The 25,049-nt window shown below is 36.7% G+C and overlaps 2 protein-coding genes across 4 annotated transcripts; one reads left to right on the top strand and one right to left on the bottom strand.

Moving 5' to 3' along the window:
• Positions 1-1,223: 1,223 nt before the first annotated feature.
• Positions 1,224-6,422, top strand: LOC101737615 (B-cell CLL/lymphoma 7 protein family member A). Its single transcript, XM_004921527.5, has 3 exons — positions 1,224-1,482; positions 1,556-1,740; positions 2,240-6,422. The coding sequence occupies exons 1-3, from the start codon at positions 1,394-1,396 to the stop codon at positions 2,365-2,367; spliced, it is 402 nt and encodes a 133-aa protein (XP_004921584.1). The 5' UTR covers positions 1,224-1,393; the 3' UTR covers positions 2,368-6,422.
• LOC101737977 (cilia- and flagella-associated protein 251) lies at positions 6,414-24,665 on the bottom strand. 3 transcript variants are annotated; one of them, XM_021351893.3, is made up of 17 exons: positions 24,424-24,665; positions 22,949-23,095; positions 21,529-21,787; positions 19,800-19,915; positions 18,655-18,944; positions 17,822-17,973; positions 16,326-16,472; positions 15,917-16,025; positions 15,036-15,229; positions 14,213-14,364; positions 12,577-12,918; positions 11,480-11,704; positions 10,870-10,961; positions 9,892-10,126; positions 8,652-8,871; positions 7,541-7,650; positions 6,414-6,566 (listed from the first exon to the last, which is right to left on the bottom strand). In XM_021351893.3, the coding sequence occupies exons 1-17, from the start codon at positions 24,577-24,579 to the stop codon at positions 6,438-6,440; spliced, it is 3,075 nt and encodes a 1,024-aa protein (XP_021207568.2). In that variant the 5' UTR covers positions 24,580-24,665; the 3' UTR covers positions 6,414-6,437. The 3 variants fall into 3 exon arrangements, with proteins under 3 accessions (XP_021207568.2, XP_021207602.2, XP_062526734.1); XM_021351927.3 differs by having other exon boundaries at positions 17,822-17,895; XM_062670750.1 differs by lacking the exon at positions 11,480-11,704.
• Between the last annotated feature and the right edge of the window lie 384 nt (positions 24,666-25,049).

The following is a 25,049-nucleotide window of genomic DNA, read 5'->3' as shown; positions in this document are numbered from 1 at the left end:
AAAGAACATCTGACTGACTTGATTTTTTCAATAAGGTGTGGTTTATTTTTACAAAGGACGAAAAAGATTATACCTACGTAGAAATGAAATTGATTGTAAAAAGAAATTCTTCATTCTTTGCATTTTTTTTTAAATGCAAGCATTCTGTTAATCAAAAATATTAATTTATTTTTAAATTTAAATTTTGCTTTTACTACGAATACCTACTCTGAAGTAGGTATGTAAGGCTTACCAATAAAAACTACAAACTTTTAATGTCCACTGTCAAATGTCTAGTTGCATTAAATGTCATAGGCTGAGATCAATATTTTAAGGCTGTTATACATTTACTTGATTTACCCATTATTAAAAAATATTACGTCTAGTGAAACGTGTCTTTCAAATGTTGCAGGTACCCATGTCTTCTTGGAGTACTTTTTGAGATAATGTTAGCACAAATAATTCACAACGAAACTCGCGACTTTAGACAAATAAATGAATACTGTCTGTTGGACGGTTAAATTTGAAGGGATTGGGTTCTGTAGGTGATGAGCGGCTATTTAAAAACACACTGCTTCATTATAATCATATTGCAGATAGTTTGAACACTGTTATGTTACACCATTATAAAATTATTATCTTTATATTTTTATAAAACTCTTACATGCTCACTCTTGCTCTGATCGTGTCTAGATGAGAACTCTGACTTTTTCTTACGAGAATACAATCATCTGTTTTTTAAACATTTAAAATAATTCTAATATTCGAAATCTGTAATCATGTGTCAAGTGTTGCCTGCCATTACATTTATATTCAAACTCCAACACTGCCGCGATTCGCTAACAAAAATGCTTCAATGCTAGCCTGAGGGGTCGAAGTCAAGCAGAAGAAAGAAAGTTAATACGATTTAGTGCTATATCTGTTAGTGCTGTTCGGATATAAGTTTTTTAGGTAATCTCATTTTAAGTTAAGGGACAAAAAATAATGATCTTCTCATCCGTTTGGTTTTATTTCCACTCTGGACTTCATGGTAAAAAATAATTATGAGCACTAATAATAATGTTAAGTAATGTAATGTATGTTAGAAAACTATGACAATCAACTTAATTATGAAAATTTATAACTGTTTTTACATTTCAAATCATGTTAAATTATTAACTGGAAAATATATCATGGTAAAGTAGGTACTCAAGTATGTAATAACGTTACTTAATAGACAAAATACGACGAACGATTTCGCCATATTTTAAATAAGTCAGTGAGTCAATGTAAAACTGCCTTAAAACCAAATTAAATGGCGGAAGATTGATAAAATAATTTCCCTGAACGAACGCATGCTGTTTTTAAAAGTGCACGAATAAATTTAATACTTTTTTTTAGTACAAAAATAACAAAATAGCTAATAAGCATAAAAATGTCACGTTCCGTCCGCGCCGAAACTAGGAACAGAGTAAAAGACGACATCAAAAGAGTCATGCAAGCTGTTGAAAAAGTTCGCCATTGGTAAGTTTCGAATTATTAAATTTGAATTAAACATGCAATTATAACACAAACTTTATTTAAACATGGTTTGTAGGGAGAAAAAATGGGTTACGATAGGTGAAACCACAATGAAAATTTACAAATGGGTTCCTATATCAACTAATGAACAGAAGAAGAAACATGCCGCAAGAAGGGAAAATAAAGAAAATGCTCTGACTCCAAAAAAGATTCATGACTCTTCGAATTCTAATTTTGGGATGGCGGAAGACTCCAATACATGTGAGTACAGATAAAATGTATATTAAATACACGAACCGCGGCTATGATAAATATTTTTAAATCAAAATGGTGGACTTAAAATTGAAAATTTAAAGGTAAGGTGCTATGTTATTATAGTACGAATGAAATCGTAATTATTGCTAATATATTTAGAAGCAAAAAAATACAAGTAAAATTTTACTACACTTTTCATTTATAATTATTAATTTTCGGATTAAACCAGCCAGCTGTTATGACATTTCAGGACAATTAAATTGAAATTTCGATTTAATGACTTGAAATTAAATTTGAACTAAGAGTGGGATGCTTCTTGAGATTGGTGTTGGTAATTTCATTTGTGTTTATGGGTTCTTGTAGCCACTGAATTCTTAAGGGTCTTATCCATTTACAGAAAACCAAAGGAATAAGTTTGGAAGTATCATAGTATAACTGTTTTATGTTGTTTATCATTTCCCAATCACCTTGAAAGATCAAAACTAAAGACCCATTTATTTTCCAGGTTTTTCAACAGTCAGTGACTCACAGGGGCCCACCGAGTTCACTTCTACATCAATGAACTTCTCAGAAGACTCCAACTCGCAAAGTAGTGGTACAACGACACCCGCTAAACGGTTAAAAACTGATTGAAGTTTAGTGTAGTAGATTAATAATATGAATAAGTGTGTTATGAAGAAATTTATAAATTAACCTTTGGGTATGTCGAAATGTGAATTACTCAAATACCAGAAAGTGGAAATGTTTCTAACTGTAGTTAAAAGCTTGAAATATAGACAACATAATTTTCACCACGATAAAGCTACATAATACCAACAATTCTGTTATGAAAGATATGCATCAAAGGTAAGCAACCTTTTGTATCAGCATTTAGCCTAAATATGATTGATTCTGTCCCTCAACAAATAAAAATCTGAGAAACGACACCCTTTTAAAGGACATACATTTCCCAAAATGTATACACATTGGATTTTCCAGAGACATCTATAGATGAGATGAATACCTTAGCTCCCCGGTGGTGTCATGCGGGGTCCATAATATTAGGGAGCAAGGGACATAGAGCAAGACCATTCTTGATAGTTTCTGGTGTTCAACATTAATTCAATCTATGACATAATGAAGCTTAATAAGATATTGTTAAAGCCCAATAATCTATAAGAAGTTGTATAATTTATTTGAGATTGTCGAAATTTTGCTACATATATTTTTCTTAAACAGCCTAAGGACGTAAAGACAAGATAAAGTAATTCCATTATTTTTTCACTCTATGCATTATATTGTAAAGTAATTCTAGCAGAGTTATAAAGTAACAAAATAAAAGATTGTTGAATTTAAATGTTTTAGGCACGTGTGGTTCTGAACATTGACAAACTATGCTAAAAGCAAAACATTGACATGGCCTTGAACTGGTGCCATGTTATTTTATTTCAAATTTAATTATAATTTATATTTGTAATGTGTTCAAAATTCAAGAGAGCCGAGTCCATGCTAAATACAAGAGATGTTTCTGCTGTGTTTGGTAGTCTGCATTTGAATTTGTTTATGACTTAACAACAAAGCGAAGATCTTCCACCGGGCGGGTGTTGCTAGGTAGACCGACAGACTGAATGTTGTTGTTCAGAACTTGTATACATGCAAACTTATCTTGAAAATGTCATAAGCAAGATTCAGGCATCTGACAAATCTTTTGTTATATGATGGCTACCCGCCACATGTTACCGAAGTGATGATAGCTTAAACAATCAATTAAAAGTTTCAATACACATTTAATATTTGAACGGAGTATTTTGTGGATCTCATAAATACTCATAATGCAAGAAGTATGCTGTTTTTGAACTGAACCAACATCTATTTGAGAACACATTGTTATGTTCCAACATGTCGTCTTCTCGCATTAAAACTGTATAATATCAAAATTTACTAAATTTACAGGAGAGTGTTTTAAAGGTTTAAAGGTTGTGATATGTATTAATTTTGTTAATTGAATAGTAGTCAAAACATAAATAGCTAAAAAAAAAACTAAAACTAAACTACGCTCTTTTGACAGTATTTATGAGAAAAATACCGGTGATACAAAATGATTACGCATATTATCTCGATTTCGAATATTTTAAGAAATTGTACACTTTTAATGCGAAAAGATGATGTATGCACATGTTCCAACTGTTTCTAACATTACAATATAAAGTGTAATTAATTTAATTTAAAGATTTGGATCAAAGCTTCTGTTATTTATATTTAATATAGTTAGGTGTCCATTAAATAAATAAATAAAAATGTAAATACCCATAATTATCAGTATCCGTATCCGGACCTAAAAAATGAAGTGTCTTCAAATTATATCGAAGTGTAGATATGTAATAATACCAATTAAAAAGTTGTACATACAATATGTGACACAATTATTAACCCTTTTAGTGCTGAGCTTTTCAAATATTATGCAGAAATGGCAAAGGGATTTAAAAAGAAAGTTCCTTATAAAAAACTTTAACTTAAAAAAAAAAGAAGCTAAATTCACAGCAAAACAATTTTAAATAGTTATTAAAAGCTTTAAATGCGTCCGTACAGGTCGATACTTAATACAAATACTCAAACAGCACAATAGTCGGTATTCCGACGCTCCGCACTTTATACGCATAGAGAGTCGAACTATCGACGGTTCACGCTCAAAGGGTTAATATGTAATTAACGCCCGGTTCCACAATGCATGGCGCATTCACGCAGCTTCAAAAGACCGGGCACGTCACATTTCATTGTGTGTGCCTGCCGGGCCCCGCTAATGATCTAAAAATGAAGGTGTAACTGTAATGAGACTTTATTATTGATTCTTCCACTAAAAGCTTCCAGTACCGGCTCGGAACGAGTTCAAAACGAAGCTCACCACTGCGGTGGTCAGCCTACGGTTCGTGTGCTGAATGCGAGTTTTTTAGCTTCCCTCCGTTTGCCGCCAGGGGCGCTGTTTTAACTCCATACAAATTGGAGTTAACTTTGACGCGATCGAGTACGTTAAAAAACTCGCATTAAGCAGTAGTGTGTACGTGTAGTACGTGACCACTCTCAGTGTGACGGGAGACGATCGAAGTTGAAACAGCTTGTATATATTTGTAGAAAAATCTGTACATATGTTTATTTTAAATTATAAGTTAGATTTAAAAGTTTGAGAAGCAGCTCATTGTATTCGTATCACGACAGATTACTTTCAAGGCATTTTTTTTAAAACGAAAAACTACGTAACTATTTAGTACGGTCGCTCAAAGTGAAACTGCTTCTTAGTACGAAATTTTAAAAAGAAAATCGTGCTCTCATCGTAAAGGTTTTAATAAGAAATAGCACTACACACTAAAGCAGGGGTGAGCAACCCGTTTAATCAATGAGCCAATTTTAATTTTAATTTTTTTTTGACTGGCCGCACATAAATTTCCTCTTATTAATCTTATTAATGTCTCTTATTCATCTAATTTTTTTATTAATAATTTACGAAACTTATAATAAATATTAGAATAGAAAATAATAAAACTAGAAAAAAGTAAAGATTACATATACAAATTTTAATTCAAGATAAAAGAACAAACAAGAAAAGAACAAGTGAAAAAGTCGATAAATTCAAAGAATTGAATTCTAGAAAGAAATTCTAGAGCCAAGCCAATTAGAGGCACATGTTGCTCATCCTTGCACTAGAGGGTATAAACACCTGACACTGACATTGACACGACAAAGCTCTTGTACTAAACTCTAGTTAAACTAAGATCTGGTCGTGGCCTAAAGGTTAAGACGGCCGGTGAATTCGGATCGAACGATGCGACTGTGTCCGTGTTCAAATCTGGCAGGCGGGTTCCAGTTTTTCTAAGGAAATACGTATTGAAAGCACGTAGAGATCAAACAAGAACAAAAACGTATATTTTTCTTAACCACTGGCGGTAATTTATATTGTGGCTAGCGATATTCACGTTGTATTACCATCACTTAACATCATACAGGTCGTGAACTCGATGCATTAAGAGAAAATACAAAAATTTAGAATGACTTGACATTTTGACTTGACAACAAAGACTTGTAATATTGACAATTATTATTATTTATTTATTTTATTTTATTATTTTATTTATTGGGTACCAACGTGTTATACATCAGCACAGAACATTACAGGTATCATATACATTGATTTGACACTAAATGCTAACACAATTACAGGTACCGACTGCATGCATTGATAAAAAAAAGCGGTTCGTTGTATAATACTAGAGAAAAAAAAACTACATATAACATTACATGAAAACCTTACATTATTACACGTTTACTACCAAATAGCGTATTTACTTAATTGAAAAAGCTCATTGAACAATGTTTTTCTTTCACTTACAAAAATTGATTTTCATGTTGATTCTCCGAAAAGTGATCTCGAAAATCTAGTTTCAACGAGACCGAAGCAGTTTCACTTTGCAGTGTGCTTAGTGCGAGTTTTTTAACGTTCTCGATAGCGTAAAAGTTAGCCAAATTTTGAATGCAGTTGGAACAGCGCCCCTAGCGGCGAACGTAGGCAAACGATCCCATTCCATACAATAAATAAGCTAACTTTTACGCTATCGAAAACGTTAAAAAACTCGCACAAAGCACACAGAACCTATCGGAACACGACAGCAACAAGCCATGTAACTTATACAATTTTTAATAAAAGACGATTTTTACAACATCAACAGTTTTATTCAGTCTCCCGTAGTACTCGTCTGTGCCGATTGTGTGTCGAACGACCCCAACCCTGAAGATCCCTCGGGAATGTTTTCCAAGTCATCGACACCTATGACGTAGGTGGCTAAATAGTCAAGAGTCAGCTCCTGAAATTCGATAGGTTCCCGTTAGTTTTTTTTTTAAGGGATTTTATGACTTGGTAACTAAAACCTTTAAGTCATGTCTCATTTAAATTTATATTCTTATTTTTATGAAAAATTATAATATGGAGTGAAATAAAATGAAATTAAATGAAATGAGATGAGATGATATGGGATGAAATATAATCTCAGTAAAATGGTGGTCATTTACTGAGAGGATCCCGGGAAAGTACGTCCAGCGGTTATGTTTCATTTTCCCACATTTGTGCACCTTCGCAGATATTAAACAGTTAATAAACCACCGTTATTACACATTTAAACCTGAAAAAACACTAAACAGACAAAATAAAACATCACACAAAGTTCACTCCTTGCGTTCCCGCCAAAAATGCGTTAGTCTTAACGAATGCCCTCCAACATTGAGTAACGGAAACAAATAATACTACTTCGATAAACAGTCTCAAAACATCGATATCATCATCATCTTTATCGTGAACTAAGTAATGTTAGATCGACGCACGAATTCGTCACACGTTAAAATTAAATATACAACCGTCTTTTTATACAAATTTTCAAAAATAAGTAAATATAAAAATTCAATAAAATTCAAAAATTCACACGAGTAATATTTTAAATGTATCACCATACATTGTAGTATACGGTTTTGCAAAAATCTTAAATAACTAAGACAAATCGACCACAGAAATGACGTCTGGACGACTCATATGTAGTTTTCAACAGACAATATGATTTTGCACTGTCCTTGACTATACTATAGTCGAATTTCTGTTTAAAATAAAAACTGTAATAGCAGTTATACCAATTATACTAATCGGTGCATTGCATCGAATCTTTGAACAAATTCCTTAAATTCAAGAATATTAAAAGGAAGCGTTAGCTTTAAAACAAGATAGTGGTATTGTCACTTATACACAGATTATTATGGTATTAAAATACGTAGCATAACATAAGTAATTTACCTCTGGCATAAACGAAAAATCGTTTTCAGCCATCTTCGCTCTGTCTTCGAAGCTCTCCCCACACAATATTGATATTAAATACCAAGTCAATTCCCGAGGGAAACGTTCACCTGTAGCAAACAAAATTAATAGAAAAAACGCGGTCTCAAAATGTAATAAATACAGAGCAAATGTTTTACTGGTTTCTTTTATAAAATATAACACGAATAAGATTTTTGGTTAACATAGTTTCTTCAAAACACATTGACATATTTATAAACAGCCGATGCGGATGTGAAACACCCATTATTATTATAATAAAAACATATTATTTTCGTAACTGTTTATCGTAGGGCGATTTGTAAATTAGGGTACCACTCTATAGTTTTATGCCTATTTCTACTGAAAAGCAATAGCGTAATCCGGTTCGAGAAATAACAACCGTCATCACATAACATTAGACCTAGATCTTGTCTCACATTGCGATACTCGTGGCCTCCGGTAACCCGACAACCCACTGAGTTTCTCGCTGGATTTTCTCAGTGGGTCGTGATTCCGATCCGGTGGTAGATTCCGTAGAAAAATTGGTCTTGCTAGGGCTAGTGTTAGCAATTCTCTCAGGTTGAGCCCGTGAGCTCACCTACCCGTCCGGACGTAGCTGGAATAACCCCTTACGCTACCAGTGGATATTTAGGGGAAAAAAATCACAAATACTATCAAAATTATAATTGAAACTATGTATTATACTTTTACGATTTTATCTCGCCTTTTTTATTGTCATTTTATTATTTCTGATGTTTCGAATGCTTTCTAGTTTTCATGACCACACGGCTGTAATGTATAATTAAAAAATTACAATGACAATAAAAACGCGAGATTGAACCGTAAAAGTAGGTTTATGTCTACGACTTTTAAAAACCAAAAGAAATACAATATAATTTGTTATTTATCGTATACGAATGATCATGGAATATCGATGGCGTAATTAAATAGACAGTGTGCTTAATCAGAGTTCCCTCCCCTTCCCGAGGCGCTGTTCCAACTCCATAATATAGATTTGAGTTAACTTTTACGCGATCGAGAAGTTAAAAAACTCACACTAAGCACACTAGTGTACCTTAAAATTACGCACCATAATCCGCAAGCAGCTCAATCAACCCGTTCCTGTTTATGGCCAACTGTTCATTATCCAAATACGCGAAGTGTGCAAAAGCGTCACGTATTTTCTTGTATCTGTACCCGAATGCAGGCCGATGATTGATGTACAGCTTCACAAACTCCTCAAAGTCTATTTCGGTCGATGGATTAATTTGATACACCTTGTATTTCGCTTCTGCAATTAAATTTTCTGTCTAAAAAAAAAGGGGGAAAGTAAATTGTTTAGTTAGTTGCAAACGATTGAATTGTTTGTTGATTACTTATCGATCATAGCTACTACCACTCAGGTTGTACACGTTAGGCGTTTCTGTGGGCTCAGTGCGAGTTTTTTAACTTCTCGATCGCGTAAAAGTTAACTCAAATTTGTATGGAGTTGGAACAACTTCCCTTCGTTTGCCGCTAGGGGCGCTGTTCCAACTCCATACAAATTTAAGTTGACTTTTACACGATCGAAAAGTTAAAAAAATCGCACTAACCGCACTGATATTTACGAGCGTCGCTTTTGTCATAATCTAAGTACGTTTCAATTATGTTCAACAACAAATTCTATGCTGTTAGGCTATTATTGTAATTAGTAGCACCATCTACGCATATCATATGGATTTCGACAATATTAATCTCGTATTTTCATGATTTTCGGTTTAAATGCTTCGGGTAGGCATCAGCCCGCTCCAATTTTATCCAAAGATGGTCGCCGTGTCGTGATGTCAAAATGTTCTTGTAATTATTGAACACTTCGCCTCCTCAATTAACAGTAATAACATAATTATCCATTGAAACATTAAAATAAAATATTAATTATTCGTGAAAAGTTAACGTGTTAATATTTATTGTTTTATCAATTTCTAATGTCGTTAATTTGCAATGTAGGTGCTATACCGAATGCAACTCCCACGTGTGACACAAGGTCTAGTTCACTTGGCTCTGCTCCTGGCATTGCTGAAGTCCATGGGCGACGGTAACCACTCACCATCAGGTGGGTCGTATGCTCGTCGGCTTACACGGAAAAAACCTTATTTTTAATGGAGCGTTCAGTCAAAAGATATTGAAAGAGGTTAATTGATATCTTTAATGTTGCTTGAGGAACCAGCAGCCATACCTGAAATTCGTTTTGAAGGCTATTTTTCCTAAATCCGGCTTACGCAGGTTTTTTTTTTTTTTAAATAATATCCGCTATACCATGACTTCATTGACATTTAATGATCGATACGCACCTCATATTCAGATAAGAAAAATCCCAGCGCTCTCATTAGATCCGGTAGCGAATCAATGGGTATAAAATCTTTGACTCTCCTCATTGCGGGCGAGAACGTGCCCTGACACAATATCTGTATGTAGTAGAATAAATCACGAATTTCTTGGAAGAGCCAGCCCGGACGCCCGTTCTCGATCAGACAGTAATACGGATCTAAGTCCCCGCCCCCTTGTTTCGTCGTGGTGTCTACAGATCTGAAACGGGAAAGGGCATCTGCTACAGGTACACTCCATTGTACACGAATTAGTCACAGGAATTTAACACTCGGATTAGGTCAAAAATAAGCTTATCTTTAAAAATCACAAAGATTTTATAGCAGTCGATCAGGAATCTACTTCCCCCTTTGGTGTATTTCGGACGCGATGGTACTTTGACTATAAAAGGGCGCCAGCCAGCCGAACCCCGTTACGGAAGTCCATAGACATTACAGGAACGTGTAGCACGTGTATATTTCAATGTGTGTACATCTTGACACTAATAGAAAAGTTTTTTTGTTTTGTTTAAACGGGTCTTTTATACTTCATAATTAAAAAATGTATGGTTATTCAGTGGATGAAATGGGCAATATGTCATGTTTCCACTTGCGTATTGTATATTATACAGGATAGATAAGGCGAACTGTCTTATATGTGGAAACAGTTGAGTAGTGTCCATCTATAAGTAGCAAATTACAGCTTAGAAACCCCCTAAAACTAGCATAGCAAATGGTATGATATGAATGTAGCAGTTGTAAACGGAGTGAAGAATGCTAAGTAGAAAATTTTAATATAATAACTTTTGGCGCTGTCTTTGAAATGAAAATCTAGCCTTATTATTTCTTTTGTTCATTAGCATTCTTACAACATTTACTATGACCAGTATTTTGTCAGTATTACGTCATAAATATTAAATTTCTTATTTAAGGTATTAAGTACGTGGGGATAAATTAGGGAGACACCTGTAATTAATAGCCCATTGACTCATGCATCCATCTTTGTCTCCAATCGTAAACAGTATGCCACAGTCTTCCCTGAAACACATCTCTGTTACCTGCAATTATATATAGTATAAAATTTAATCAAAACACAATCATTCAAAAATGTTTGGATAAAAAGGAATTCTATAGATTGGATAGACCTTTGGCCTAAGGGCCGATTTACACCAAAAATATTCCTAGCGACAGGTGACACCATATTATTATCACGAACCATATTAACGACATCATATCACGACACAATAAACTTCTTTATACATACATTTATAAATGTCTAAAAATAGCGATTGACTTATGTTTGATAAGCGTTGATCGACAGTTCATTTTATTTACAAAAAAATAAAAATAAAACCTTTGTAAAGGGATGTAGTACAAATTTTAATGGCGGCACCGAAAAATATCAGATGCATCCTCTTTTTGTTATTTGGTAATCACCATCCACCGTGGATTTAAAATACTACAATTGCTCACTTCTGAACGGATTCAAGAAATTAGCGCATTGGAACTGGATAGGTCAAATAATATTATTTATATTATCCCTAATAACTCTAATGTTTTTAGAACTAAGTTCTACCTCCAATGGATGTCCAAGCAAGCCCGCGTGCTTCCAAGGATTACCATCTATGGGCATCTTCTGTATCCCCACAACGTTCTTGGTGGCAAATATCAAGTATTGTTGCTTTCCGTTATCTTCCTCTCTTGCAGTCAATAACATTCTGCGTACTGGATGCTCATATCGAGGGCCCAATATTGTCGATAAAGTCATCGTAGTTGCGTAGTTCACTATTTTGTATTTGAACTGTCAGATAAATTAATATTTTAATTGACTTAATAATAATGTTACGCCACTAAGAGTAACGCCATCTATCGCCGAATAGTCGAACGAATATCGAAGGATCTAGTAGCATCTAGAACACGCGAGAAGTACAACGCCATCCATTGTCAGATAGCGGAAACACAGTACTCGGCTTTTGTGGAATATTCTCGACGATTCTAGGGATTTCGTCTCGACTAAAAATGCGTTGCAGAGATGGCACGCAGTCAGTTAGTAATCGGAACTACTCGAAGCGAAAGAGCGAACGGATCACCTGAAGCGAAGCGGAAGAAGCGGATTAAGAAATTTTAAGTGTTTTATGTGTTCTAAGTGTTGAATAGAGTTTTTAGTTGTACTTTGGTGGAACATTTATTTATCCCGAACCCAGCGCGTAACAATAAGTAAGTGGTCTATCAAGTACTACATTCGCCTCTCCAGGAAACAAGTGAAGGTGACAAGGAATTATTAGTATTTTATTTCGTTTTATCATTTCGGCATGCGGCAAGAGGTGCTGAATATAGCAAGCATTATTGGCAGATAACAAATATAACAATCCATATTTGACTGTAAGCGTGTCTATTACATCGCCTGTTTAATTAAATCTATACATATAAATAAAATTGGTGTCTGTTTGTACGACAATAACCGCGGGTAACATCACGGGACTCAGCTATCAATAATAAAATTTAATGTTTCCGAAGCGAAGCGAGGGCGGGTCGCTGGTAGTACATAAATTCAATTAGTCATTGTCGCCCATAATGTTTTGCTGATTCTGCTTGTCACAGAAAATTAGGTCGTCTATCAACGAAGATAATAAAAGTACATTGCCGCTTATTTAACCTATATGTTTAACTTACCTCATCATTAGCAACCAGAATCAAAGGCAGATCTAATCTGTGCACATCCGGATCCAGGCCTTCAGGTGACGGCCACTGAATCCCGGCTAATGGTACAGCGGTCTGATCCAGTCTGTCCAAGCTGAGTATTTCCAAATAGCCGTCGGCACTCTCTCCGATATCATATTCTACCATAATTCTATCGATCCCCAAAGATATAAGCTTATATTCTCCGTTTGCATTCTTTTCTGAGAGGAATAATATTGATGTAATATCTTTGTAGTGAGCTCGATGTTTGCCAATGAATTTCCATGATAAATCCTGGCAGTCGTATTTGTAAACGCATACTGTTCGACCAGCATCCTAAAGTCATAGAAGAAAGACAAACAACTGTTAGTTAATTAATAGATCAGTGGGGTTACAGAAATAATTATTGCTACGGTGTGTAATTCGTCCGTTCAACATTGGCAAAAGATATGGTCTTTTTGTTGTTGTTTCTTATAGGTAGGTACATTCATTACAAAACTCAGAGTAACCAATTAAGTAATTGAAGCAATCTTTAAAGTTTCATAAATTTTTAGGTTGCTTCAACAAATAAAACTGTGGAGCGATAATTCTACAAAACGAAGAGCGTGATTGTTTACTGAAATTAGCAAATACAGTAATGTTATATTTACTTGCACTAAATCATTATTTTACTATTACGTATAGTAAACTATTACGTTTAAACGGCAAAGGTAAAATATTATATTGGTTACTGCGTTGACAAAACCGAATCAATATTGGCGTTTCGCATTATAAATCTCTAATGTTCTTCTCCAAGCACACCCAGACCTCGAATGCTATAAAGCTGTATCATAAATATCATCTATGAGCGAGAATCGGAGCCGGACCTCAGAGTCAGTCGATAAGTCGATCATATTAGCCTTTAATGGGATAGCTTTGGGACTCACCTCAGCTCTAGCATCAACAACGGGGAATGTAATATATTTTCTTCTGAGACAGTATCTAGTCCGGACTTTTTTGTTTGTTTAAACTACGAGCTTGGGCCTTTTGACAAGTTGAATAAGACAGACAGATGTAAGAATGCCGACGAACAAGAAGTGACACGGAGAACCGAAAATCGGGCTCAGTGTGCTTAATGCCAGCTTTTTAAACTCTCGATCGCGTGAAAGTTAACTCAAATTTGTATGGAGTTGAAACAGCACCCACTACGTTTGTCCCTAGGGGCGCTGTTTCAATACGTACTTATTTTTTCCTACCTAAGCTTATGGCCTTGAGAGGCTATATCAGCGTTACCCTAGCGTCTACATGAGCTCTCGGGGCTGAAACCGTAGGTGTTGCTAACAGCAAGAGCAGTTTTTTTTGTTTTTTTTTCCCTACCTATGCTGATAGCCTTGAGAGGCTATTTCAGCTTCACCCTAACGTGTGTAGGTGAGCTCACGAGGCTGAAACCGTAGGTGTTGCTAACACTGGCCCTAGCAAGAGAAGTGCTTCGCAGAATCTACCACCGGATCGGAAACGCGACCCACAAGCGCAAATTAGGAGAGACTTATTATGTCTGTCTGGCCGCTATTAAGATGTGATGACGCGTTGATGATAATCTATAACAACATACTAAAGTATTTAATATTTGTCACTAAAAATAACAACTAACAAACAGAGCGAGCGTTAGTGAATCGCAGCTATACGTAATCTGTTTGATGGCGTGCCCGGTGTCCGTGTATGGAATTTCGGTTATAACGTCTATTGTCGTTGGATGTAAGAACAGCAACTGTCCTGTGTTCAGTCCGCAAGCTAAATGCATTCCTGGGGACGAGATACTTTCATAATTCATCATTAGTTCACGTGAATCATAAAATATTTATGTATACGCGCTATTATTTCTTTCTACTGTAGGGGAATGATACACCGCCCCGCTTCGCTTACTATGCAGTTATTGTGCATATAGTAATGAGCAGCATACGAGTCAGCCAGTGGTCAACGTGCAGCGATCCACCGCGGTCGCTGACGCGAATAAACATGTAATTATACGTAGTGTTTTATTGACCGCTCCGATGAGGTTTATGGAGGACAACACGCAACAAACAACCAACGCACTCGCCGCCTCCTCCTTCGTCATCTCTCAATAAACCTCACACTACTATTGTTGTTCCTTCGTACATTACGTTTCCAAGCAGTCATATTAGGTACAGATATAAAAAGTTTAGGGCATCTAAAAATGACCTGTGTGCTTAGTGCGAGTTTTTAAACGTTCTCGATCACGTAAAAGTCACCTCAAAGTATGCAGTTGGAACAGCGCCCCTAGCGGCAAACGTAAGCAAACTTTCCAACTCCATACAAATTTCAGTAAACTTTTACGCTATCGAAAACGTTTAAAAACTCGCACTAAGCACACTGATCCCTCCACGTGTACTGTGTGACTACAATAAATGTTTCTCCTATTCAATTCCGTAAGAAAAAAAAGGTTACACACACACCTGAATGAGAATATTTCAAACACGACACAGAAATCGGAGGTACAGTTACTTCGTAGTTGCATTTTATGGAGTCGTCTTTTGGAGGGATGACGATCTTGTACAAATCTCTCAGGTCGAGTCTAACGAACAGCTTGTGCTGAACAAAATTATACATTTCAACTATACCATTGTCGTATCCGATGCACACATATGGCCTGTAACAAACATCTTAATGGCAGCCAAAGCTGAGCACGACAAAATGAGGAATGCGTACATGTTATGCACAATAACATTGTTAAATACCGGTATGAGTAACGCCACCTGTGGTCAGATTTTTACGGTAGGCAGCGGCTTGGCTCTGCCCCTGGCATTGCTGAAGTCCATGGGCGACGGTAACCACTGGTGATGATGGTGATCAGGTGGGCCGTATGCTCGTCTGCCTACAAGGGCAATAAAAAATAATAATATCAAAAATAAAAATCGAAACAACTACAACATATTATTTTAAATATTCTGTAAACATTTCTTGAATCTAGATCATTTCTAATTGTCCCGATAATGCTCTCGACGTAGGCAAGACGAGTTTCTCTTTCTTTTTTAAATATTCATTCTAGTTCTATTGGGAATGTTCTAGAAAATTGCAGTCATAGCCAAAATGACTAACTATAAAACATGATTTAGGCGACTCAAAGTTAATTCTATTCGAAGCGAAGCGAAGATCGGATCATTTCAAGAAAGCGAAGTCGACCTCAACGTTTGTAATAACTAAATTGAGTTTTAATTAATATTTCGATCTTTATTTATTTATTTATTCTGTTTGTTGAATTGTTGATACTTCAATGCAACTTTGAGCTAATAGGTATGCTATTGTCAGATGTTAAACTTTTTGTTTTTAATCTTACTTCTCTGGATGCACACTCAATGCTAAAGCATACGACCGTTTGCTGTTCAAAACTGTGACAAGCTTCTCAGTTGCGAAATCAACGAAACCGACACCTTGGTTGTTTGTACCTGAAATTTTATTATTTAGTTTAATTGCAGCAAATTTAGAATACCTTACCTTCTTTTTATCATCATATCTCCCACTATCCACTACTCGAGTATAGCTACAATGTAAGTACATCCCTAATACCTAACGTGGTTTGCTGGGCATGAGGCATGAGAATATGTTTGTTCAAATCAACAAGGCCTTATGCGGTTGTTCAGGTACACATAACAAAAAAGAAATCTTAACTAGAGACCAATCGATATGGTAGGTTTATTTATTGATTCATGTATTGATCAATGACTTATTAAGACACTTATACTAACAAACAATAAAATCCCTGACAAGGAAAGTCTTCCCGCTGACAGTAGCGTCACTTGGCAGTTTCTTCTTTATCAACTTCTGTTTTAATAATCCTGTGTTTGAATCGATCTCAGCTACAACTTTTTCCCAACACGGGCAAGGTGTGTTGCCTGAAAAACTATTTGTAACTGAATCTACATGTAGATTAGTTTAAGCTCAATCGGCTTAGAGCTCACATAGTCGCCATATGCTAATTTCTACTCGAAAGAAATATATCCCTAAGTTACCAATGGAACAGCTATTGAGTTGTCAAATGCAATTAATACTTCAAGCTTTACTTTGTACGCCAAAGGAAAATAAAATCTACGATAATCAGAATTGATATTGGGCTTAATTTATATTGTTTTAACGGTCTTTTTGGAGCGCTATAGCATGTCTTTTTTCAAACAAGTTTCGGGCATAGTCCACAGCAGTAGTCTATGGCTTGACTGTGCTCCTGATATAACTTATATCAATAGCAACAGGGTCTAGTTCCGGTAGGCCAAATTCTCAAATACCACAATAAAAAAAGGATTGAGTGGTTTTATGAAACCACGGTAAAAGTGAAACTTTTTTTCACATTATAGAAATGTAACTCTGACATTTACATAAGCACTGACAAAAAATAGCATGGAGCACTGACACAAATGAGTAATAGTCTATACACTACACGGTCAGCTGCTGCGAACTATAGGCACCGAGCATATTGGCCTTGGCTGCTCTCAGTGTTGCTAGATGACCGTGGGAATTTCCCCCCAACTTTTTTCGAAAACCCTCGAAAATAGGCTTTTTGAAGAAGAAAAAACCCCAAAACAGTTTTTACTTATTTTAAAGAAGAAATAAAAAACTAAAAGGATTTTTTTATTTTTTAATCAAGCTGTCCCTATAACTTCAACCATCTCTAAACAATCATTACAATCATATTCACTTTCGTTATTATTATTTAAAGCATACACGTTTTCGAAGTTAAAGATATTTAACATGTCCGATGTGGGAACAAAATTTATGCATCTATTTGGCAGTGAAAATAGAATCCTGAGAACCGCTTCGGCAGTTTCTATTGCCATTTGGTTGCATAATTTGTCCTTTATAATATTGACTTGTGAATAGTATAGTAGATTGCAATTATTCTAATAGTAATTGCGAATTGTGTTTGTGGATGAATTGATGATACTCAAAAAACCTCCGAAATGTCTCCCAACTAACTTTTTTCCTCCGAATGTCCCCCCAAAGAATCTTTCCACCCGAATTTCCCCCTCAAGGTCGAAAACCCCCCCGAATTTGCAGGGAATCCCCCCCTATCTGGCAACTGTGGCTGCTCTGACGAGCGCCTTTCACTTTATCCCTACTCCGCGGCCGACCGTCACGCGACATGCAACACACAGACGAAAAAGTTTGAAACGATGTAATAAAACTTCATTGGCAAATATCAACATGATTAACGAAAAAAGAGGTGTAAAAGAAATTTAATTTTCCTCACACTTAGGATCGAAAACTTGATAGCTTCGAGGCGACACGTTGAAGCTGAGACCCTTGACGCTGTCGACCGTGAACCTGTGCACCCAGTACATTAACTTCATTTGATTGTCATAAAAATGAATCTCGCCGACACTATTTCCGGTCGTTATGACTCTGAAAAATAAAACTCCAAGAACTGTAGGGCATCTCAGTCATTGTGGGAATAGAACCTTTAAAATGGTTCAGAATAGTGATGAAATTGGAGAGACAGAAACAGATCTAATGCCATCTAAGAACCGAAAGAGCATATCAACAGCTAACATACTCTCTTCAGTTACCTTCTACATTGTAAACTAATCCTGCCCTTGACTTCCAACCAATTTTATTGGTGATAGAGTTTATTATTTCACTGACTCGATGGGGCAGTAGTAGGAGTCCCTGACGACTGCGTCGACGGTCGTGGGTTCGATTGCCACTTCAGGTAAACATTTGTGTGAAGATTTGTCTACTTCTTACTTGGGTGTTCATTATCTAATTTTTTTTATTTATTGCTTAGATGGATGGACGATTTACATATTTGCATATTAAACATCCACGTATTAAACATTTAACCGGTACATATTATACATTCGGTAGGCAGCGGCTTGGCTCTGCCCCTGGCATTGCTGACGTCCATGTGCGACGGTAACCACTTACCATCAGGTACTTACCGGATTACTGTACACTACGCTTGTGTTAGACTCGAAATTTCATGAAGAAATGACATCCGACACTTAGCTAGCATTTCGTTCTCTTTTGTATTTCATTATACCCTTAACGCGACTGACCACCGATAGCACCAACACACAAACTTACCCATCAATGCTTTTGATAACGTTAATCGTTCGTTTTTCCACCTTTAGCATTTTAATGAACTTTAAATTTTCATAATCTTCCTTTCCTGCGTGCTCTATGTACTCTATTTTGTATCCGTACACTAATACTGTCCCGCGGGTCGTAGCCACCAATATCTGAGAAGTGTCTTCAACGAACGTGAAACAAGTCAATTTTCCTGTATCTAAGCCTGTTTTTGTTTCGATTTTCTTAATTTTCAATTCGTATTTATCGGTTTCTTTCAACACGCCTCGCTCCATTACGAATACTTTCTGTTGCAAGTAATAATAAATAGGTTTTGAACTATGAAGTTGCAGTTTTACAACTTGATCAGTGTTTTGATTTCACTAGATTTAGGTCTTATTTGATCAATATGGACACGATAAAATACAAGTAATTATGGAATACCTACAAGTTTGGTCGCGGTAGCAAAATTATCACTGTTCTGCCAGAGATGCACGCACGGATACTATAGGCGCATATTTACATTGATAGAATTAAAAATTATTTAATAAATATATTTTTTTTCTCCTACCTATGCCGAAAGTTCGGTTTTCCTTCCGCTGTACAGTGAAGAAAGTGTAACTTTTCCTCCCTGGGTACTGACTGACAAGTGCGCATGCGCATTAGTCTTTTTTTTTTATTGCTTAGATGGGTTAACTCTAGAGCATGGGGCTTACTCTAAAGCATGACACAGAGCTATCTGTGGTTGTGGTTTAATTAGACTTGGCTGTAGCAAGACAGCGTTAAACCGCCTTGTAAATACTGTAAATCTACTGGTGGTAGACCCTCTTGTGAGTCCGCACGGGTAGGTACCACCACCCCGCCTATTTTTGCCGTGAAGCAGTAATGCGTTTCGGTTTGAAGAGCGGGGCAGCCGTTGTAAGACCTTAGAACTTATATCTCAAGGTGGGTGACGCATTTACGCTGTAGATGTCTATGGGCTCCAGAACCACTTAACACCAGGTGGGCTGTGAGCTCGTCCAACCATCTAAGCAATAAATAAAAAAAAGATTTGGTGCTACGCTGCTTACTCTACTAGGGCACGAAACAGTGTTATCTGTGGTTGTGGTTTAACTAGACTTAGCAGTAGCAAGACAGCGTTAAACCCCATTGTAAATACTCACTCTTGGAACTCCAATCCAAATATTATGTTTCGTCAGCAGCAAAAATTGTTCAGAATCATTAGAGTTGAACGCCATATCGATCACTCCGTCACGAGGTATGTCAATGTCGAGTGTGGCTGAAAATATAACGATAATAAGTACGGTACTATTGGATGTTTTAAAATCTCTAAACTGTATTTGTGTTGTAGACTATTGTGATGTGACGTCATTGAAATGTTAAAACTTTAAGACGTTGTAAAACGAACAAAAAAATTCCGAGTTTCGTTTTAACACGCTTTGGAGTCGTCTTAGCGTAAAGGATTATTAAATCAATTAATATTAATTCGGTGCAGTCGTATCAAGCGAAGCATCTGTATCGGTGTTCACATCCCGAAGACAGTTACTAATAAATATTTGTAATGCTAATTGGTGGAATTATTTGAACGAGTTGAGAGAAAAATTCCAAAACATATACAGTCAAACCTGGGTAAGTGAGAACTGGATAAGTAAGAAAACTCTATAAGTGAGAGTAATAGCAAGGACCCGTAATTTTAAGCTCCCAAAACCTCTATTAGCGAGAAACAGAAACCTCTGTAAGAGAGAGTCGTTTTTTCCTCATGGACCTCCGTAAGTGAGACTGCTACCTATCTATACCTCTATAAGCGACAGCCGAGCTTTATTTATTTATTTATATTATTTAGGAGGAACAAATGTCAAAACAAATTACAAATTTAACATCTGCTATTTTATGACTCATTTTTAACTTTCGTGGAACTTCCTATCATTGTTTTTGAAATGTTTTCTCGTCAATATTGAACCTATTCTATTTCGTGGAACTAAATAACGTTGTTATTTTATCGTATTCTTTTATCGCATTATTTTCGAATGGACACGTGTGCCTGTGTATCGTCCTGTTTGTCGGACTTGCTCAGTTTATCGTTAATCAATTGCGAAGGAAAGTTCTGTTCTGCATCATGTAAAAACGAAAAATTAAAGTACTGTCATTAAAGTCATAAACTTAAAATAGTGAATGCATTTGAATGCGGAAAATCGCGAATCGAAATTTAGAGGGAGCATTAGCGAGAAACTCGGGTTAGTGAGAAACCTCTATAAGCGAGAATGAGATTGTGCTCCCTTGAACTCTCGCTTATCCAGGTTTGACTGTACCTACATAAAATATAACGGAATTAGCATACTCAGTTTCTCAGTGGATCGCGATTCCGATCCGCTGGTAGATTCTGCGAAGCACTGCTCTTGTGAAACTAGTGTTAGCAAATTATTTCAAGTTGAGTCTACCAGTCCGGGAATAGCTGGAATAGCTAGCTACCAGCAAATAGGTAGGGAAAAAATATAACGGAAATGACATATAGATTATACTGTATTTCGCCAAACAGCCAGTGGTATTTCACTCAACTCGTTGGGACCTCTAGTGGACAATGGTTGGACAATAAATGGATCTTCAACTCTTCGACGACGCATCGTTAGACCGTAATTCCTTCACGGTCCTTCGAAACTGAGACGTGCAGCCGTGATTCGTTCATTTATACTTATTATAATACTTAACAAAGATGATGAAAGTCATCATCGAACGTGTGCTAAGTACATATTTCATTAGAAACATTGTTTCCAGCGGGATTTGAACACCGGTACAGTCTCTTGATAGGAATGCAATAGGGGTTTTGCCCTTTAGGCCACCACGACCTTATCTTTTGTATTATATTAATTTCTATTTATTAATAAATTATTTAACCATCAGGGTCATCGAGTCCAGAAGACCAATCCCACCAATTCAAAGTAGTCTTCTCGGAGTAACCCAGTGACAGGAGATATTTCGCATCTGCACTCATGACAACTTTCGATATTTTGGTCTTTCCGTGCGGCGAAAATATTGTCCTTTGAGGGAAGTAATCAACGCTGTCCCAGATTATTATGACGTTCTCTGGACCAGAATCGGCGGTCACCAGCCATTTGCCTTGTCGATCTGATGATATGCAGCTGATCATGTGTCTCTGTGGAATTATGGAATATCTTGTGTGTGTTTATGGCGCCCATAATACTAAAAAGACAATAACAGAAAACATATATTTCTAAACGATTTAGCCTGCGGGAGTATGAAACAGAACATTTCCGAAAGTTTCACTTTTTTTTCCGTACCTATTCACTGGTAGCCTAGGTGGTTATTCCAACTACGCTTGGAAGGGTAGTGAGCTCACGGGCTCAACCTGAGACAATTTGCTAATACTAACTATTATAACTATACGCCTATTTCTGCCGTGAAGCAGTAATGCGTTTCGGTTTGAAGGGTGGGTCAGCCGTTGTGACAATACAGAGACCATAGAACTATATCTCAAGGTGTGTGGCGCATTTACGTTGTAGATGTCTATGGGCTCCAGTAACCACTTAACACCAGGTGGGCTGTGAGCTCGTCCACACAACTAAGCAATAAAAAAAAACCCTAGCTAGAGCAGTGCTTCACAGCTTCTACTACCGGATCAGAATCGCGACTCAGTGAGAAAAGCCGGTGAGAAACTCAGTGGCCTGTGTCTGTGGGGGTATCACTGCGACCGCAAGTTACCTTGAGGTTATTTATTTTTATTTTATTGCATAAGATGGTTCGTGGGTCGCACGGTCCTCGTAACAAAGATCTAATAGACTGTTTATAGGAAAGTATGGATGCGCTGAATGTCTATGTTCGTTTATATCCATTTGAAGCAGGAGTCTTCTTAACTTAAGAATGAAGTCAAGGCTTGCGATCACCAAGCAAATTTTAAACTAAGACCGAATTTGCGAAACGACAGTTCATTCTCATTCAAGACTTTATTTTTACGCTTACTTAATATTCAATTCTCGGATTTTCATCAAATATATTCGAGATTCTTAAACACTAGTTAAAATAACAATACTTGAGACCTTAGAACTTATATCTCAAGGTGGGTGGCGCATGTTTATGGGATCCAGTAACCACTTAACACCAGGTGGGCTGTGAGCTCGTCCACCCATCTAAGCAACAAAAAGTAAATAAAAAGTTATTAACGTTGCTTGGCCATTCTCCGTCATTCTGAAGCAATATTTTTTTGTTCTAATAGGTCTGTCTCTTTCTGTTACGAAATGGCTCTGCTTGTCTTTGCTAAAAACTCGTAGTATTATACATATTTTTTTAAATAATTTACGTGTCCTTGAAGTATCCTCATCTGATTGACTGTCCAGTTGTAAATCACGCCGCAGTTCGAAGCAGCGTAAAACATAGAAGTGCTGCCATTGTTGTTCAAATTGATGACGCCAACTTTCGGGTTGTAGCCGTGGATCCAACGTAAATTCTACCAAAAAAACAAAATGCTAAGAGCGTTTGTCGTTTTTCGTTTACCTAACATTAGTCTAATGTATGTAATTGCACATGTAACGCCTGTCTACCACCTGTCTGCAACGCATAATGCGCTACTTTGGCCACGTTGCCCGCAGAGGTGTATATAACTTGGAACGTCTGATGGTCACTGAAGGAAAACGACCTAGAGGCCGGAGCCCTAAACGTTGATCCGACCAGATCTCCGAGCAAACCAGCGGATCACTTAGCGCTGCACTACACCAGGCAACTGACCGGAACCGATGGAGGCTGGCAATCGACAAGCTGAAACGGAGTCACGATCCTCAGTAATGAGGGAGCGATGGAGAAGAAAAATGCAATTGCACTCGTGGACTGCTAACTAACGACCTTGCTGAGGATCAAATCCAGCAAATACGATTTTTTCCAAGTAAATATGCACCCTAAGTCATGTCCGTGAAGATCATGATCAAGGGTACCAGTTTGTAATAAAAGAGAGACAAGTAAAATTTACAAAACTATGAATTGTATGAATTTTAAAGTGGGTGGCGGCATTTACGTTGCTGTGAGCTCGTCCACCAATTTATGCAATAAAAAAATGTATGAATAGGTATAATTATCATGTCTATCAGCATTACAGACGTCACATGTATAAGTTTTTTTTTATTTTTTTTATTGCTTAGATGGATGGACGAGTTCACAGCCCACCTGATGTTAAATAGTTACTGGAACCCATAGACATCTACAACGTAAATGCGCCACCCACCTCGAGATATAAGTTCTAAGGTCTCACTATAGTTACAACGGCTACCCCACCCTTCGAACCGAAACGCATTACTGCTTCACGGCGGAAATAGGCGGGGTGGTGGTACCTACCCCTGCGGACTCCCAAAAGGTCCTACCACCAGTGATTACGCAAATTATAATTTTGCGGGTTTGGTTTTTATTACACGATGTTATTCCTTCACCGTGGAAGTCAATCGTGAACATTTGTTGAGTACGTATCTCATTAGAAAAATTGGTACCCGCTTGCGGGATTCGAACACCGGTGCATCGCGTCATACGAATGCACCGGACGTCTTATCCTTTAGGCCACGACGACTTCCGACTTCCGACGACTAAGTTAGTCGATTTACTTTAAGATATCTCACCCATAGCCTCCAAGCGGAGCTTTTAGCCACTAACTATAGCTGATGGACAACGCAATGTAATAAATACCACCTCAAACCAATCCAATCAGGCGTTCATTGATGAACAGAACAAGTTAGCCACGCTTTACGACAAGCTGTTAAATCTCACTATTTTAAAATTACTCAACAGACTTACAAAAGGTGACAGTTTATGTTGGAATTCCACAGACGACTCCGAATATTTCTTGATTTGTGAAAGCGACATGCTGTACAAGCGACCACGTCCTAATTCCGCAGGACTATCACGAATATTCGGTAGAGACATCACCTTTCCAATAGCTTTAGATTCCATTTTATTAATATCAATTTAAAGCGCTAAATAACAAATTTGATACTGTCAAGTAAACACTAAAATCAATAAGAACAGACGTCAAGGAATGACATTGCAACAAATTATAAATCTGAGTTTTGAATAGATAGTTAAATAACTAATGACATTAATAATAGTTATAGTTTTTAATGAAAGTTACATTTTGAGTATATGGTGTAACTACATGCGGAAATAGGGAAGTGTTTGTTGTTAATCCGGCACACTGGGTTCGCTTGCATATGTCCTCAGAAATAAAAATACTTTTACAGTTTAATCGCGAATTACAAACCGCAAAAGTAGGTATAATAATATCTACGACAGCGACAAGTGAAGAAAATTCTAGTAAATTATCCTCCACCTCAATTCCAAGAACTGCGGATTTCTTGGATTGGACGAAAACGTTTTTAAATCCAAACGCTAAACTGAATTTAGGGTGAGCTTGAATTCGCTGA

Source organism: Bombyx mori, chromosome 10 (assembly GCF_030269925.1).
Source record: "Bombyx mori chromosome 10, ASM3026992v2".
Lineage (NCBI taxonomy): Eukaryota > Metazoa > Arthropoda > Insecta > Lepidoptera > Bombycidae > Bombyx > Bombyx mori.
Note: the sequence above shows the minus strand (reverse complement) of the source record. Positions and strands in the feature narration are given on the sequence as shown.

Coding starts and splice junctions, on each gene's coding strand:
- LOC101737615 (XM_004921527.5), top strand. CDS start 1,394: ATGTCACGTTCCGTCCGCGCCGAAACTAGGAACAGAGTAAAAGACGAC. Junction 1,483..1,555: donor GTTGAAAAAGTTCGCCATTG/GTAAGTTTCGAA, acceptor CATGGTTTGTAG/GGAGAAAAAATGGGTTACGA. Junction 1,741..2,239: donor GGCGGAAGACTCCAATACAT/GTGAGTACAGAT, acceptor TTTATTTTCCAG/GTTTTTCAACAGTCAGTGAC.
- LOC101737977 (XM_021351893.3), bottom strand. CDS start 24,579: ATGGAATCTAAAGCTATTGGAAAGGTGATGTCTCTACCGAATATTCGT. Junction 19,916..21,528: donor TGGACTCGATGACCCTGATG/GTTAAATAATTT, acceptor TTATATTTTCAG/CCACACTCGACATTGACATA. Junction 16,473..17,821: donor TCAAGTTTTCGATCCTAAGT/GTGAGGAAAATT, acceptor ATAGTTTTTCAG/GCAACACACCTTGCCCGTGT.